General features: G+C 38.9%; 1 protein-coding gene across 1 annotated transcript in view; it reads right to left on the bottom strand.

Annotated features, from left to right (window-relative positions):
- Positions 1 to 593: 593 nt before the first annotated feature.
- The window catches only part of LONP2 (lon peptidase 2, peroxisomal), a 530,106-nt gene continuing 512,746 nt past the window's right edge, over positions 594 to 17,953 (bottom strand). The window contains exon 16 of the mRNA XM_053719407.1: positions 594 to 2,036. Coding sequence (XP_053575382.1) covers positions 1,815 to 2,036 — 222 coding nt within the window. The 3' untranslated portion in view covers positions 594 to 1,814. The remainder of the gene's footprint in view (positions 2,037 to 17,953) is intronic.

Here is a 17,953-nt window from a genome sequence, read left to right as displayed (position 1 = left end):
CTCTGGGATAGTTCTACAAGTCAGCCTGGTCTGCTGGCACAGCACTTTTTACAACTAGGCGTGCTGCACAGCAAATGTCTACTTGCCTTTTTTTTATTTTTAAGCCATGCCGACGGTCCCTTGTCTAACCACTATCCCCATTTTGACCTGGGTGCCTCCCTGCTCTACCACCCACTATCCCCCCATAGTACAGAACACTGCATAATGTCCTTATCATGGGCACATTTGGTTGCCAACAGTCTAAGACAGAAACACATCCTCTCCCTAAGGTAGCCCTTATTCTTCTGTCTAGATTTTTCTTATTAGATTTTTTTTAATTTCTGACACCCGTTCTTTCCTATAGTACTACTAGTCTACAAAAGTAAATTCCTTACTGATGAACAAGTAACTAAAAGTGTTCTGTTCACACTAAGGTTTATGTTTGTTTTTTTACCCTACTGCATAACTTCTGTTCCTTCCTTTTAAACAGGTGCTTTGTAATCTAAAAGACACCAGAGTATGTATCTTGCTTTACAAAACAGAAAAAATGAAAAATGATATCTGTGTATGCAACATACCATGTGTAAAAAAAAGAAAACAATGCTACATTGATGTGTAGTTTGTTGTTCAATATAATTTAATTGACAAATTATTAAAAATACAGTTTTTAGGCTTTAAAATATCTATTTCTAGTTAATCAGTAGTTTACGATTCTTAACTGATTGAAAAAAAAGTAGCTATCAACTGAAAAACATATTTTTTTTTGCAAAGCACCTTTACTGTGATGAAAGTGGCTAAATTAATATTGACTATCACTTTTTTTCTTCCATTATTCAGATACTTCTATTATCAATTTGCTTCATTATCTTGGTATCCTTTATTGAAGGAGCAGCAATGCACTGCTGGGAGCTTGCTAAACACCTTGATAAGCCAATGACGAGGCATAAATGTGCAGCCACCTATTAACAGCTAGATCCTGAGCCTGCCTACGTATGTTTTTCAACAAAGGATACCAGGGGAATGAAGCAAATTAGATAACAGAAGTAAACTGGAAAGTTGTTTAAAGCTTGATCTGAATCATGAAAGAAAAAATTGGGTTTTATGTCCCTTCAAATCTAATTTTTTTTTCACTTAAACAATAACAGTTAACAATTTCCATTTCAATCATAAACAAACATTCTGATGTCCTTTTTGTTAATGGCTTAAAGGTCTGATTGAAATATTACATTTAAATTTACGTTTTACTTTTTAAATACATTTGTGTTTACAAGTATGCTAACAGTATTAGCAGAATTAATTCAGCGCAAACTGCAGGAAAACCACTAAATAAATGTTTTACACCTCAGTTAGATCTTATATGACAGCAAAATGGATTTTAAGAACCATGTAACTTATCTCGGTGTTCTCCACAGAAAATTGTGAGGGCAGTGTAATATTTTCTAATAATATATATATTCTGCTAACCAACGCACAAATTAATTACATAATTTAGTATAAATGTATTTAATGATAATTTGTACAATAAAAATTGAGCATTTTTATTATTTGCTAATTTAGGCTTAATATTGGCTAAAATTATAGCCCGCTGGTCAGCAGGGTGGTGCATCCGCTAAAAAGGTCCTGGGAGAACAATATCTGTAACACCACTCTACAAACTGAACCACTAACTTGAAAATACTGGAGCAATTGTTATGTTGAAATCCCAGATATTATAATTCATGAAAACTGCTCTGTAACAAAATTGTTATGGACTTTTTAAATATACATTTCTGAAAAGGGGCTATGCTTTATCAATGTGGATTGTAATCACAACTTTTTATTTATCAAGATACATTTCACAATTTACTATTTAAAATATCAGTAGTGATCTTGTGTGAAAACCCCCCATCAAAGGCTGCATTAAGAACTTCATCCAGTGAGCTGGCCATCACAAAATGAAGGTCTCTCCTCACATTCAGGGGAATCTCCTCCAGATCCTTTTCATTTCTCTTGGGTATCATCACTCTCTTTAGCCCAGCTCTGTGGGCAGCCAGTACTTTATCTTTGATTCCACCAACCTAGTTTAAAAAAAAAAAAAAAAAAGACAAAAGATGAAGTAGTCTTTTGTTATGTTTATCACTTGCATATTTCCTTTTACATTCAGTTACATGTGTATTTTGGACATACATGTAGATAAAATATAATGTATGTAAGAACTAACCTGATAAATTAATTTCTTTCATATTGTCAAGAGTCCATGAGCTAGTGACGTATGGGATATACATACCTACCAGGAGGGGGCAAAGTTTCCCAAACCTCAAATGCCTATAAATACACCTCCCACCACACCCACAACTCAGTTTAACGAATAGCCAAGTAATGAGGTGATAACAAAAAAAGAGTAAAAAAGCATACAAAAAGAGGAACTGGAAATATAATTGTGCTTTTATACAAAAAAAAAACATAACCACCATAAAAAGGGTGGGCTTCATGGACTCTTGCCAATATGAAAGAAATTAATTTATCGGGTAAGTTCTTACATAAATTATGTTTTCTTTCATGTAATTGGCAAGAGTCCATGAGCTAGTGACATATGGGAAAATAGAAATACCCAAAATGTGGAAGTCCACAGAAGAGTCACTAGAGAGGGAGGGAAAAAATAACAACAGTTATTTCCCCTGAGAAATTAAATCCACACAATAATGAAGTTTTTCTTAAAAAACATAAATCAAAACCGAGACAGCTGCCTGAAGAACGTTTCTACGAAAGACTGCTTTAGAAGAAGCAAAATACATCAAAATGGTAAAAACAAGAAAAGTATGCAAAGACGACCAAATTACTGATTTGCAAATTTGATCAACCGAAGCTTCATTCTGAAAAAGCCCAAGAAATGGCAACTGAACTTAGTAGAATGAGCTGTAAATCTCTGAGACGGAGCCTGCCCTGCCTCCAAATAAGCCTTGAAAAACAAAAGCTTTAACCAGGATGCCAAAGAAATGTCAGAGGCTTCCTAACCTTTTCTGGAACCAGAAATACAACAAATAGACTAGAAGTCTTCTGAAATCCTAGAAACCTCAATATAGAATTATAAAGCTCTTACCACATCCAAAGGATGTAAAGAACTCTCAAAACATTCTTTAGGATTAGGACACAAAGAAGGAACAACAATTTCTCTACTAAATGTTGTTCAAATTCACAACCTTAGGGTAAAAAAAGTCCAGAAAACAATTTATCTAAATGAAAAAAATCAGATGAGACACACAAGAGAGCTGATAAATCAGAAACTCTTGTAGCAGAAGAGATAGTCAAAAGAAACAACACTTTCCAAGAAAGTAGATAATCTTCAAAGAAAATATAGGCTAAAAAGAGAAGAGCCTGCAAAATCTTTAAACTAAATAAGACTCCAAAAAGGAGAAATTAATAAATGAACAGGCTTGTTAACAACCAAAGCCTAAACAAAACAGTGAATATCAGGAAGTTTAAACAATCTTTCTAGGAAATAAAACAGAAAGAACAGAGATTTATCCCTTCAAAATATTTGCAGACACTTATCCAAACTATCCTGAAAAAACTGTAAAATCCTAGGAATTCTAAAAGAATGCCAAAAGGATTTATGAGAAGAACACCATAAAATATATGTTTTCCAAACCTGATAATACATGTTCCTTGAAACAGACTTATAAGCCTGCAACATAGTGAGAAACCTCTATGACTAAACACTAATCAATTTCCATACTATCAAATTAGTAATTTGAGATCCCGATGGAAAAATAGCCCCTAAAACAAGAGGGCTGGCCAAAGAGAAAGCAGCCAAGGATGGCAACTTGGACATCTGAACAAGATCCCCATACCAAATATGTGAGGCCATGCTGATGCCATCAGAAACACATGAGACTGTTCTAATAAGATCTTGGAAATCACCCTTGGAAGAAAAAAACAGAGGTGGAAAGATGAAGTCAGGTTGCAAAACCAAGACACTGCTAATGCATCCACTATTTCTGCCTGAGGATCCCTGGACCTGAAAAGGTACCTGGGAAATTGAGAAAACACATCTGTATAGAGATACCACTCTCCCGGATGTAAAGACTGACAGCTGAGATAATCCACCTCCCAAATGTCTAAACCTGAGATAAAAAAAAAAAAACGTAGAAAAGAGACAGGAGATGAATTCCATCTAAGAATGTATTCAAGATACTTATTAACCGCTTAAGGAACTATGAGTCCCTATTTATTGATTAACATATGCCACAGTTGTAATATTGTCTGTCTGAAAGGGGAAAAAAATGAAAAAGTTCTCTCCTAAAAGAGCCCAAGCCTGAAAGAACTCTGAAAAATAGCACAGAGTTCTAAAATATCGATTGTAAACCTCGCCTCTTGAAGTTTCCAAACCCCTTGTGCTATCAGAGACACTCAGACAGCTCCCCAACCTGTAAGACTTGCATCCAATACAGTCCAGGAAGGATGAACAAAAGGAGGCCCCCTGAATAAAATGATGATAGACTAATCACCAAAACAGAGAGAGTAGAGTGTTAGGATTTAAAAATATCAACTGTGATATCTTAAAACAATCCCTGTATCATTGATTCAGTATGCAAAGCAAAAAGAGAACTCAGATAAAAAATGAGCAAAGGGAACCACCCCAGATGCTGCAGCTATGAGACCTAAAACTTCCATGCACATAGCCACTGAAAGAAACCGCACCTTCATGCAGTCTAATAATTAGTAATTATATAGCATTTTTCTCCCAGAAGAATAAAAAAAAAAGCTTTTTCAGTGCTTACACTCAGAGTTAACCAAATTAGCAGCTGATAAAAACAGTTGTTATTATTACCCAAATAAATGGTACACAATAAATTGACCTCAAAGGGCCAAAGGGCTGTAATAACCCTGCCGGGAAATGAATCTATGACCCTTGGATCTAGAACAAGCATTTGTAGTCAGGACATTCACCAACTGATCTATATCACCGGACTAAAAGTAGGGAGTAGTGGAGATAATAGAAATCAAACAAATTATTATCCTAACAAGATAGAGATAATAAAATATATTTGAAATCATAATAATAGATATAGTAAAAATAATTAAATGAATAAATCTAAGGTAAATAAACAGAGTTATATACTTGAGAATCTGAAACTGCTTATGCTAACTGTTTAACAAAGGTTGAGAGAACAGTAATGTCAGCCACAGATAAAGCTGAGCTAAAAATATAAACAGTACGTGAATATGCTCTACTAAGGTTATATTCATATTCTAAAGAATCCTGAAAATAAGTACCAATTTACATAGAAATAGTAGTACAGTCCCAAGAGGGAACAATTTTCTAGAATAAAATACAGATAGTATATTGAATATGAAAATACCTCAGGAGTAAAAATGTTAAAATCCAGATTTGAAAAGGATTATTAACATAGTTAATAGGAGGACCAGACTCCTAAAAGCTATAAATAACAACATTTCCTTAACAAAGAACAAAAAATGTTCAAATGAAAAATAAGGAGATTTTTTTACAAACTGATACATGAACCTTTGAGCAAAAGAAACCTTCATCAGTAGAATAAACGTAAGTATGCTATCAGTCAGAACAAAATTAATTAAATCTTAACAATTTTGAAAAGACCTTGTAAGTTTACTTAAAGGCACAAAAGCAGTCATAACGTTTTAGGATATAAGCCAAAAAAATTTGCATCAAGAATGACGCAATAAATAACAGCATTTTGCACCCTCGCGAGCCTAGATTTGCTTGCGAAAAAATGAAAGTCAAATTAGAAAAAAGACTGAATCCCAGGTAAGAAAAAAGTTTAAATAAACTTCCCAAACATGATTCCTATACTGAAACTTTTTAAACTGCAAAGGGAAATACACATAGACCTGACTCATGGTAAATAGAAGTAAAATACATATATTTAAAACTTTATCGCCTAGATTTAGAGTTTTGCGGCCGAAGGGGTGCGTTAGCTATGCGTCTTTTTTTTCTAGCGCTGCTTCTAAACAACGCTGGTATTTAGAGTTCTCTGAAGGGCTGCATTAGGCTCCAAAAAGGGAGTGTAAAGGCATATTTTTACCGCCACTTCAACTCTCAATACCAGCGTTTCTTACGGTAGCGGCTAGCTGGAAAAACGTGCTCATGCACGATTCCCCCATAGGAAACAATGGGGCAGTTTGGGCTGAAAAAAAAACCTAATACCTGCAAAAAAGCAGCGTTCAGCTCCTAACACAGCCCCATTGTTTCCTATGGGGAAACACTTTCTAAGTCTGCACCTAACACCCTAACATGAACCCCGAGTCTAAACACCCCTAACCTTACACTTATTAACCCCTAATCTGCCGCCCCCGCTATCGCTGACACCTGCATTACACAATTAACCCCTAATCTGCTGCTCCGGACACCGCCGCAACCTACATTATCCCTATGTACCCCTAATCTGCTGCCCCTAACATCGCCGACCCCTACATAATATTTATTAACTACACTTATTAACCCCTAATTTGCCGACCGGACCTCGCCGCCACTATAATAAATGTATTAACCCCTAAACCGCCGCACTCCCGCCTCGCAAACCCTATAATAAATTGTATTAACCACTAATCTGCCCTCCCCAACGTCGCCGCCACCTAACTTCAAGTATTAACCCCTAATCTGCCGACCGGACATCGCCGCTACTCTAATAAATGTATTAACCCCTAAAGCTAAGTCTAACCCTAACACCCCCCTAAAATAAATATAATTTTAATCTAACGAAATAAATTAAATCATATTAACTAAAGTATTCCTATTTAAAACTAAATACTTACCTGTAAAAAAACCCCCTAATATAGCTACAATATAATGAATAATTATATTGTAGCTATTTTAGGATTTATATTTATTTTACAGGCAACTTTGTATTTATTTATTTATTTATTTTTTCCAAGTTTATTTTCTTTCATGTAATTAGCAAGAGTCCATGAGCTAGTGACGTATGGGATATACATTCCTACCAGGAGGGGCAAAGTTTCCCAAACCTCAAAATGCCTATAAATACACCCCTCACCACACCCACAAATCAGTTTTACAAACTTTGCCTCCTATGGAGGTGGTGAAGTAAGTTTGTGCTAGATTCTACGTTGATATGCGCTCCGCAACAGGTTGCAGCCCGGTTTTCCTCTCAGTGTGCAGTGAATGTCAGAGGGATGTGAGGAGAGTATTGCCTATTTGAATGCAGTGATCTCCTTCTACGGGGTCTATTTCATAGGTTCTCTGTTATCGGTCGTAGAGATTCATCTCTTACCTCCCTTTTCAGATCGACGATATACTCATATATATACCATTACCTCTGCTGATTTTCGTTTCAGTACTGGTTTGGCTTTCTACTACATGTAGATGAGTGTCCTGGGGTAAGTAAGTCTTATTTTTGTGACACTCTAAGCTATGGTTGGGCACTTTTTATATAAAGTTCTAAATATATGTATTCAAACATTTATTTGCCTTGACTCAGGATGTTCAACATTCCTTATTTTCAGACAGTCAGTTTCATATTTGGGATAATGCATATGAATAATTTATTTTTTTCTTACCTTAAAAATTTGACTTTCCCTGTGGGCTGTTAGGCTCGCGGGGGCTGAAAATGCTTCATTTTATTGCGTCATTCTTGGCGCAGACTTTTTTTGGCGCAAAAATTATTTTCTGTTGCGTCATTTTTGACGTTCTTTTGCGCCAAAAGTGTCGGCGTTCCGGATGTGGCGTCATTTTTGGCGCCAAAAGCATTTAGGCGCCAAATAATGTGGGCGTCTTTTTTGGCGCGAAAAAATATGGGCGTCACTTTTGTCTCCACATTATTTAAGTCTCATTGATTTTTTGCTTCTGGTTGCTAGAAGCTTATTCACTGGCATTTTTTTCCCATTCCTGAAACTGTCATTTAAGGAATTTGATCAATTTTGCTTTATATGTTGTTTTTTCTATTACATATTGCAAGATGTCCCACGTTGAAGCTGAGTCAGAAGATACTTCTGGAATATCCCTGCCTGGGGCTGGAGCTACCAAAGCTAAGTGTATCTACTGTAAACTTATGGTATCTGTTCCTCCAGCTGTTGTTTGTACTGTTTTGTCATGACAAACTGTTTATGCAGATAATATTTCCTTTAAGTACTGTTACATTACCTGTTGCTGTTCTGTCAACATCTAATACTCAGAGTGTTCCTGATAACATAAGAGATTTTGTTTTTAAATCCATTAAGAAGGCTATGTCTGTTATTCCTCCTTCTAGTAAATGTAAAAAGTCTTTTAAAACTTCTCATTTTTCAGATGAATTTTTAAATGAACATCATCATTCTGATTCTGATAATGGTTCTTCTGGTTCAGAGGATTCTGTCTCAGAGGTTGATGCTGATAAATCTTCATATTTATTTAAAATGAAATTTATTCGTTCTTTACTTAAAGAAGTCCTAATTGCATTAGAAATTGAGGATTCTGGTCCTCTTGATACTAAATCTAAACGTTTAGATAAGGTTTTTAAATCTCCTGTAGTTATTCCAGAAGTTTTTCCTGTCCCTAGTGCTATTTCTGAAGTAATTTCCAGGGAATGGAATAATTTGGGTAATTCATTTACTCCTTCTAAACGTTTTAAGCAATTATATCCTGTGCCATCTGACAGATTAGAGTTTTGGGACAAAATCCCTAAAGTTGATGGGGCTGTCTCTACTCTTGTTAAGCGTACTTTTCCTACGGCAGATGGTACTTCCTTAAGGATCCTTTAGATAGGAAAATTGAATCCTTTCTAAGAAAAGCTTACTTGTGTTCAGGTAATCTTCTTACACCTGCTATATCTTTAGCGGATGTTGCTGCAGCTTCATCTTTTGGTTAGAAGCTTTAGCGCAACAAGTAACAGATCATAATTCTCATAGCATTTTTATTCTGCAACATGCTAATAATTTTATTTGTAATGCCATCTTTGATATCATTAGATTTGATGTCAGGTATATGTCTCTAGCTATTTTAGCTAGAAGAGCTTTATGGCTTAAGACTTGGAATGCTGTTATGTCTTCTAAGTCTACTCTGCTTTCCCTTTCTTTCCAGGGTAATGATCGTTTTCATTCCTTTTGTCACAACAGGGAACAAAAACCTGATCCTTCATCCTCAGGAGCGGTATCAGTTTGGAAACCATCTCCAGTCTGGAATAAATCCAAGCCTTTTAGAAAATCAAAGTCAGCTCCTAAGTCCACATGAAGGTGCGGCCCTCATTCCAGCTCAGCTGGTAGGGGGCAGATTACGTTTTTTCTAAGAAATTTGGATCAATTCCGTTCACAATCTTTGGATTCAGAACATTGTTTCAGAAGGGTACAGAATTGGCTTCAAGATAAGGCCTCCTGCAAAGAGATTTTTTCTTTCCCGTGTCCCAGTAAACCCAGCGAAGGCTCAAGCATTTCTGAAATGTGTTTCAGATCTAGAGTTGACTGGAGTAATTTTGCCAGTTCCAGTTCTGGAACAGGGACTGGGGTTTTATTCAAATCTCTTCATTGTACCAAAGAAGGAAAATTCCTTCAGACCAGTTCTGGATCTAAAAATATTGAATCGTTATGTAAGGATACCAACATTCAAAATGGTAACTGTAAGGACTATCCTGCCTTTTGTTCAACAAGGGCATTATATGTCTACTATAGATTTACAGGATGCATATCTGCATATTCCGATTCATCCAGATCACTATCAGTTTCTGAGATTCTCTTTCCTAGATAAGCATTACCAGTTTGTGGCTCTGCCGTTTGGCCTAGCTACAGCTCCAAGAATTTTTTACGAAGGTTCTCGGTGCCCTTCTGTCTGTAATCAGAGAACAGGGTATTGTGGTATTCCTTATTTGGACGATATCTTGGTACTTGCTCAGTCTTCATATTTAGCAGAATCTCATTCAAATCGACTTGTGTTGTTTCTTCAACATCATGGTTGGAGGATCAATTTACCAAAAAGTTCATTGATTCCTCAGACTTAGGTAACCTTTTTAGGTTTTCAGATAGATTCAGTATCCATGACTCTATCTTTGATAGACATGAGACATCTAAAGTTGATATCAGCTTGTCGAAACCTTCAGTCACAATCTTTCCCTTCGGTAGCTTTATGCATGGAAATTCTAGGTCTTATGACTGCGGCATCGGACGCGATCCCCTTTGCTCGTTTTCACATGCGGCCTCTTCAGCTCTGTATGTTGAACCAGTGGTGCAGGGATTACACAAAGATATCTCAATTAATATCTTTAAAACCGATTGTACGACACTCTCTGACGTGGTGGACAGATCACCATCGTTTAGTTCAGGGGGCTTCTTTTGTTCTTCTGACCTGGACTGTAATTTCAACAGATGCAAGTCTTACAGGTTGGGGAGCTGTGTGGGGGTCTCTGACAGCACAAGGGGTTTGGGAATCTCAGGAGGTGAGATTACCGATCAATATTTTGGAACTCCGTGCAATTTTCAGAGCTCTTCAGTCTTGGCCTCTTCTGAAGAGAGAATCGTTCATTTGTTTTCAGACAGACAATGTCACAACTGTGGCATACATCAATCATCAAGGAGGGACTCACAGTCCTCTGGCTATGAAAGAAGTATCTCGAATTCTGGTTTGGGCGGAATCCAGCTCCTGTCTAATCTCTGCGGTTCATATTCCAGGAATAGACAATTGGGAGGCGGATTATCTCAGTCGCCAAACGTTGCATCCGGGCGAATGGTCTCTTCACCCAGAGGTATTTCTTCAGATTGTTCAAATGTGGGAACTTCCAGAAATAGATCTGATGGCTTCTCATCTAAACAAGAAACTTCCCAGGTATCTGTCCAGATCCAGGGATCCTCAGGCGGAGGCAGTGGATGCATTATCACTTCCTTGGAAGTATCATCCTGCCTATATCTTTCCGCCTCTAGTTCTTCTTCCAAGAGTAATCTCCAAGATTCTGAAGGAATGCTCGTTTGTTCTGCTGGTAGCTCCAGCATGGCCTCACAGGTTTTGGTATGCGGATCTTGTCCGGATGGCCTCTTGCCAACCGTGGACTCTTCCGTTAAGACCAGATCTTCTGTCGCAAGGTCCTTTTTCCATCAGGATCTCAAATCCTTAAATTTAAAGGTATGGAGATTGAACGCTTGATTCTTGGTCAAAGAGGTTTCTCTGACTCTGTGATTAATACTATGTTACAGGCTCGTAAATCTGTATCTAGAGAGATATATTATAGAGTCTGGAAGACTTATATTTCTTGGTGTCTTTCTCATCATTTTTCCTGGCATTCTTTTAGAATTCCGAGAATTATTCAGTTTCTTCAGGATGGTTTAGATAAAGGTTTGTCCGCAAGTTCCTTGAAAGGTCAAATCTCTGCTCTTTCTGTTCTTTATCACAGAAAGATTGCTAATCTTCCTGATATTCATTGTTTTGTACAAGCCTTGGTTCGTATTAAACCTGTCATTAAGTCAATTTCTCCTCCTTGGAGTTTGAATTTGGTTCTGGGGGCTCTTCAAGCTCCTCCGTTTGAACCTATGCATTCATTGGACATTAAATTACTTTCTTGGAAAGTTTTGTTCCTTTTGGCCATCTCTTCTGCCAGAAGAGTCTCTGAATTGTCTGCTCTTTCTTGTGAGTCTCCTTTTCTGATTTTTCATCAGGATAAGGCAGTGTTGCGAACTTCTTTTGAATTTTTAACTAAGGTTGTGAATTGCAACAACATCAGTAGAGAAATTGTAGTTCCTTCATTATACCCTAATCCTAAGAATTCTAAGGAGAAATCATTGCATTCTTTGGATGTTGTTAGAGCTTTGAAATATTATGTTGAAGCTACTAAGACTTTCCGAAAGACTTCTAGTCTATTTGTCATCTTTTCCGGTTCTAGAAAAGGCCAGAAGGCTTCTGCCATTTCTTTGGCATCTTGGTTGAAATCTTTAATTCATCATGCCTATGTTGAGTCGGGTATAACTCCGCCTCAGAGGATTACAGCTCATTCTACTAGGTCAGTTTCTACTTCCTGGGCGTTTAGGAATGAAGCTTCGGTTGATCAAATTTGCAAAGCAGCAACTTGGTCTTCTTTGCATACTTTTACTAAATTCTACCATTTTGATGTGTTTTCTTCTTCTGAAGCAGTTTTTGGTAGAAAAGTACTTCAGGCAGCTGTTTCAGTTTGAATCTTCTGCTTATGTTTTCATTTAAACTTTATTTTGGGTGTGGATTATTTTCAGCAGGAATTGGCTGTCTTTATTTTATCCCTCCCTCTCTAGTGACTCTTGCGTGGAAAGATCTACATCTTGGGTAGTCATTATCCCATACGTCACTAGCTCATGGACTCTTGCTAATTACATGAAAGAAAACATAATTTATGTAAGAACTTACCTGATAAATTCATTTCTTTCATATTAGCAAGAGTCCATGAGGCCCACCCTTTTTTGTGGTGGTTATGATTTTTTTGTATAAAGCACAATTATTCCAATTCCTTATTTTTTATGCTTTCGCACTTTTTTCTTATCACCCCACTTCTTGGCTATTTGTTAAACTGATTTGTGGGTGTGGTGAGGGGTGTATTTATAGGCATTTTGAGGTTTGGGAAACTTTGCCCCTCCTGGTAGGAATGTATATCCCATATGTCACTAGCTCATGGACTCTTGCTAATATGAAATAAATGAATTTATCAGGTAAGTTCTTACATAAATTATGTTTTTTTATTGAGGGAATAAATTGGCATAAATATTCAAAATTGCAGCGGAATATAACAGGAGACTGGATATGCTTATAGCGTGTTACAATATATAGAATACTCAATGATAAACATTACGTGCAATCTCAGTTGTACCAAACAAAGCTAAAAACAAAACACTCGCTGCAAAGATAGGAAAAAAAGAAACAATCATATAAGGAAGTGCCAATACCAATGTTAAACCTTCTAATCAATCTCAGAGGGTCCTCTAGCGCCCCATCACAAAAAGTATTAAACATTTATAACTGAAGGTTAACCCTATGTTCAGAGGCCTCTTGTGGACCTCAGCCTTGAAACCTCAAAATTTTATTGTGTATGTTCGGTTATCACTGTATTGTGGTAGGTAAGTTTGAATGGAAATAACAGAATTTATGCTTACCTGATAAATTACTTTCTCCAACGGTGTGTCCGGTCCACGGCGTCATCCTTACTTGTGGGAATATCTCTTCCCCAACAGGAAATGGCAAAGAGTCCCAGCAAAGCTGGCCATATAGTCCCTCCTAGGCTCCGCCCACCCCAGTCATTCGACCGACGGACAGGAGGAAAAATATAGGAGAAACCATATGGTACCGTGGTGACTGTAGTTAGAGAAAATAATTCATCAGACCTGATTAAAAAACCAGGGCGGGCCGTGGACCGGACACACCGTTGGAGAAAGTAATTTATCAGGTAAGCATAAATTCTGTTTTCTCCAACATTGGTGTGTCCGGTCCACGGCGTCATCCTTACTTGTGGGAACCAATACCAAAGCTTTAGGACACGGATGAAGGGAGGGAGCAAATCAGGTTACCTAAACGGAAGGCACCACGGCTTGCAAAACCTTTCTCCCAAAAATAGCCTCAGAAGAAGCAAAAGTATCAAATTTGTAAAATTTGGCAAAAGTGTGCAGTGAAGACCAAGTCGCTGCCTTACATATCTGGTCAACAGAAGCCTCGTTCTTGAAGGCCCATGTGGAAGCCACAGCCCTAGTGGAGTGAGCTGTGATTCTTTCAGGAGGCTGCCGTCCGGCAGTCTCGTAAGCCAATCGGATGATGCTTTTAAGCCAAAAGGAAAGAGAGGTAGAAGTCGCTTTTTGACCTCTCCTTTTACCAGAATAAACAACAAACAAGGAAGATGTTTGTCTGAAATCCTTTGTAGCCTCTAAATAGAATTTTAGAGCACGGACTACGTCCAAATTGTGTAACAAACGTTCCTTCTTTGAAACTGGATTCGGACATAAAGAAGGTACAACTATCTCCTGGTTAATATTCTTGTTAGAAACAACCTTTGGAAGAAAACCAGGCTTAGTACGCAAAACCACCTTATCTGCATGGAACACCAGATAAGGCGGAGAACACTGCAAAGCAGATAACTCTGAAACTCTTCTAGCAGAAGAAATAGCAACTAAAAACAAAACTTTCCAAGATAGTAACTTAATATCTATGGAATGTAAAGGTTCAAACGGAACCCCTTGAAGAACTGAAAGAACTAGATTTAGACTCCAGGGAGGAGTCAAAGGTCTGTAAACAGGCTTGATCCTAACCAGAGCCTGAACAAATGCTTGAACATCTGGCACAGCTGCCAGTCTTTTGCGTAGTAAGACAGATAAAGCAGAGATTTGTCCTTTTAGAGAACTTGCAGATAATCCTTTCTCCAAACCTTCTTGTAGAAAGGAGAGAATCTTAGGAATTTTTATCTTATTCCATGGGAATCCTTTGGATTCACACCAACAGATATATCTTTTCCATATTTTATGGTAAATCTTTCTAGTTACCGGTTTTCTGGCCTGAACCAGAGTATCTATCACAGAATCTGAAAACCCACGCTTTGATAGAATCAAGCGTTCAATCTCCAAGCCGTCAGCAGGAGGGAGACCAGATTTGGATGTTCGAATGGACCCTGAACAAGAAGGTCCTGTCTCAAAGGTAGCTTCCATGGTGGAACCGATGACATATTCACCAGGTCTGCATACCAAGTTCTGCGTGGCCACGCAGGAGCTATCAAGATCACCGAGGCCCTCTCCTGTTTGATCCTGGCTACCAGCCTGGGAATGAGAGGAAATGGTGGAAATACATAAGCTAGGTTGAAGGTCTAAGGTGCTACTAGTGCATCTACTAGAGTCGCCTTGGGATCCCTGGATCTGGACCCGTAGCAAGGAACCTTGAAGTTCTGACGAGACGCCATCAGATCCATGTCTGGAATGCCCCATAATTGAGTTAGTTGGGCAAAAATCTCCGGGTGGAGTTCCCACTCCCCCGGATGGAATGTCTGACGACTCAGATAATCCGCTTCCCAGTTTTCCACACCTGGGATGTGGATCGCAGATAGGTGGCAGGAGTGATCCTCCGCCCATTGTATTATTTTGGTCACTTCTTTCATCGCCAGGGAACTCCTTGTTCCCCCCTGATGATTGATATACGCAACAGTCGTCATGTTGTCTGATTGGAATCTTATGAATCTGGCCTTTGCTAGCTGAGGCCAAGCCCTGAGAGCATTGAAGATCGCTCTTAGTTCCAGAATGTTTATCGGGAGAAGAGACTCTTCCCGAGACCATAGTCCCTGAGTTTTCAGGGATTCCCAGACCGCGCCCCAGCCCACTAGACTGGCGTCGGTCGTGACAATGACCCACTCTGCGGAAGCTCATTCCCTGGGATAGATGGTCCAGGGTCAGCCACCAACGGAGTGAATCTCTGGTCTTCTGATCTACTTGAATCATTGGAGACAAGTCTGTATAGTCCCCATTCCACTGTTTGAGCATGCACAGTTGTAATGGTCTTAGATGAATTTGTGCAAAAGGAACTATGTCCATTGCTGCAACCATCAACCCTACTACTTCCATGCACTGCGCTATGGAAGGACGTGGAACAGAATGAAGAACTTGACAAGTGCTTAGAAGTTTTGACTTTCTGACCTCTGTCAGAAAAATCCTCATTTCTAAGGAATCTATTATTGTTCCCAAGAAGGGAACTCTTGTTGACGGAGACAGAGAACTTTTTTCTATGTTCACCTTCCATCCGTGAGATCTGAGAAAGGCCAGAACGATGTCTGTATGAGCCTTTGCTTTTGACAGGGACGACGCTTGTATTAGAATGTCGTCCAAGTATGGTACTACTGCAATGCCCCTCAGTCTTAGAACCGCTAGAAGGGACCTGAGTACCTTTGTGAAAATCCTTGGAGCAGTGGCTAACCCGAATGGGAGGGCCACAAACTGGTAATGTTTGTCCAGAAAGGCGAACCTTAGGAACTGATGATGTTCTTTGTGGATAGGAATATGTAGGTACGCATCCTTTAGATCCACGGTAGTCATAAATTGACCTTCCTGGATAGTGGGTAGAATCGTTCGAATGGTTTCCATCTTGAACGATGGTACCCTGAGAAATTTGTTTAGGATCTTCAAATCCAAAATTGGTCTGAAGGTTCCCTCTTTTTTGGGAACTACGAACAGATTTGAATAAAATCCCATTCCTTGTTCCTTTATTGGAACTGGGTGTATCACTCCCATCTTTAACAGGTCTTCTACGCAATGTAAGAACGCCTGTCTCTTTATTTGGTTTAAGGATAAGTGAGACATGTGGAACCTTCCCCTTGGGGGTAGTTCCCTGAATTCCAGAAGATAACCCTGAGAAACTATTTCTAGTGCCCAGGGATCCTGAACATCTCTTGCCCAAGCCTGAGCAAAGAGAGAGAGAGTCTGCCCCCTACTAGATCCGGTCCCGGATCGGGGGCTACTCCTTCATGCTGTTTTGTTAGCAGCAGCAGGCTTCTTGGCCTGCTTACCCTTGTTCCAGCCTTGCATAGGTTTCCAGGCTGGTTTGGGCTGTGAGGCATTACCCTCTTGCTTAGAGGATGCAGAATTAGAGGCCGGTCTGTTCCTGAAATTGCGAAAGGAACGAAAATTAGACTTATTCTTGGCCTTGAAAGGCCTATCTTGTGGAAGGGCGTGGCCCTTTCCCCCAGTGATGTCTGAGATAATCTCTTTCAATTCTGGTCCAAATAGAGTTTTACCTTTGAAAGGGATGTTAAGCAATTTTGTCTTGGATGATACATCCGCTGACCAAGACTTTAGCCAAAGCGCTCTGCGCGCCACAATTGCAAACCCTGAATTTTTCGCCGCTAATCTAGCTAATTGCAAAGCGGCATCTAAAATAAAAGAGTTAGCCAACTTAAGTGCATGAACTCTGTCCATAACCTCCTCATATGGAGTCTCTCTACTGAGCGACTTTTCTAGTTTCTCGAACCAGAACCACGCTGCTGTAGTGACAGGAACAATGCACGAAATGGGTTGTAGAAGATAACCTTGCTGTACAAAAATCTTTTTAAGCAAACCTTCCAATTTTTTATCCATAGGATCTTTGAAAGCACAGCTATCCTCGATAGGAATAGTAGTGCGCTTGTTTAGAGTAGAAACTGCCCCCTCGACCTTAGGGACTGTCTGCCATAAGTCCTTTCTGGGGTCGACCATAGGAAATAATTTCTTAAATATAGGGGGGGAAACAAAAGGTATGCCGGGCTTCTCCCACTCCTTATTCACTATGTCCGCCACCCGCTTGGGTATAGGAAAAGCGTCGGGGTGCACCGGAACCTCTAGAAACTTGTCCATCTTGCATAATTTCTCTGGAATGACCAAGTTGTCACAATCATCCAGAGTAGATAACACCTCCTTAAGCAGTGCGCGGAGATGTTCTAATTTAAATTTAAATGTCACAACATCAGGTTCAGCTTGTTGAGAAATTTTTCCTGAATCTGAAATTTCCCCATCTGACAAAAACCTCCCTCATGGCCACTTCAGATTGGTGTGAGGGTATGACAGAACAATTATCATCAGCGCCCTCCTGCTCTTCAGTGTTTAAAACAGAGCAATCGCGCTTTCTCTGATATGCAGGCATTTTGGATAAAATATTTGCTATGGAGTTATCCATTACAGCCGTCAATTGTTGCATGGTAATAAGCATAGGCGCGCTAGATGTACTAGGGGCCTCCTGCGTGGGCAAAACTGGTGTAGACACAGTAGGAGATGATGTAGTATCATGTCTACTCCCCTCATCTGAGGAATCATCTTGGGCAATTTCATTATCTGTGGCAGTACTGTCCTTACTTTGTTTGGACACTATGGCACAATTATCACACAAATTTAAATGGGGAGACACATTGGCTTTCATACATATAGAACATAGCTTATCCGAAGGCACAGACATGTTAAACAGGCTTAAACTTGTCAATAAAGCACAAAAACCGTTTTAAAACAAAACCGTTACTGTCTCTTTAAATTTTAAACAGAAACACTTTATTACTGAATATGTGAAAAAGTATGAAGGAATTGTTCAAAA

This window comes from Bombina bombina, chromosome 1, assembly GCF_027579735.1.
Source record: "Bombina bombina isolate aBomBom1 chromosome 1, aBomBom1.pri, whole genome shotgun sequence".
Taxonomy (NCBI): domain Eukaryota; kingdom Metazoa; phylum Chordata; class Amphibia; order Anura; family Bombinatoridae; genus Bombina; species Bombina bombina.
The sequence above is the reverse complement of the archived record's forward strand: the minus strand, read 5'-3'. Positions and strand labels throughout refer to the sequence as shown.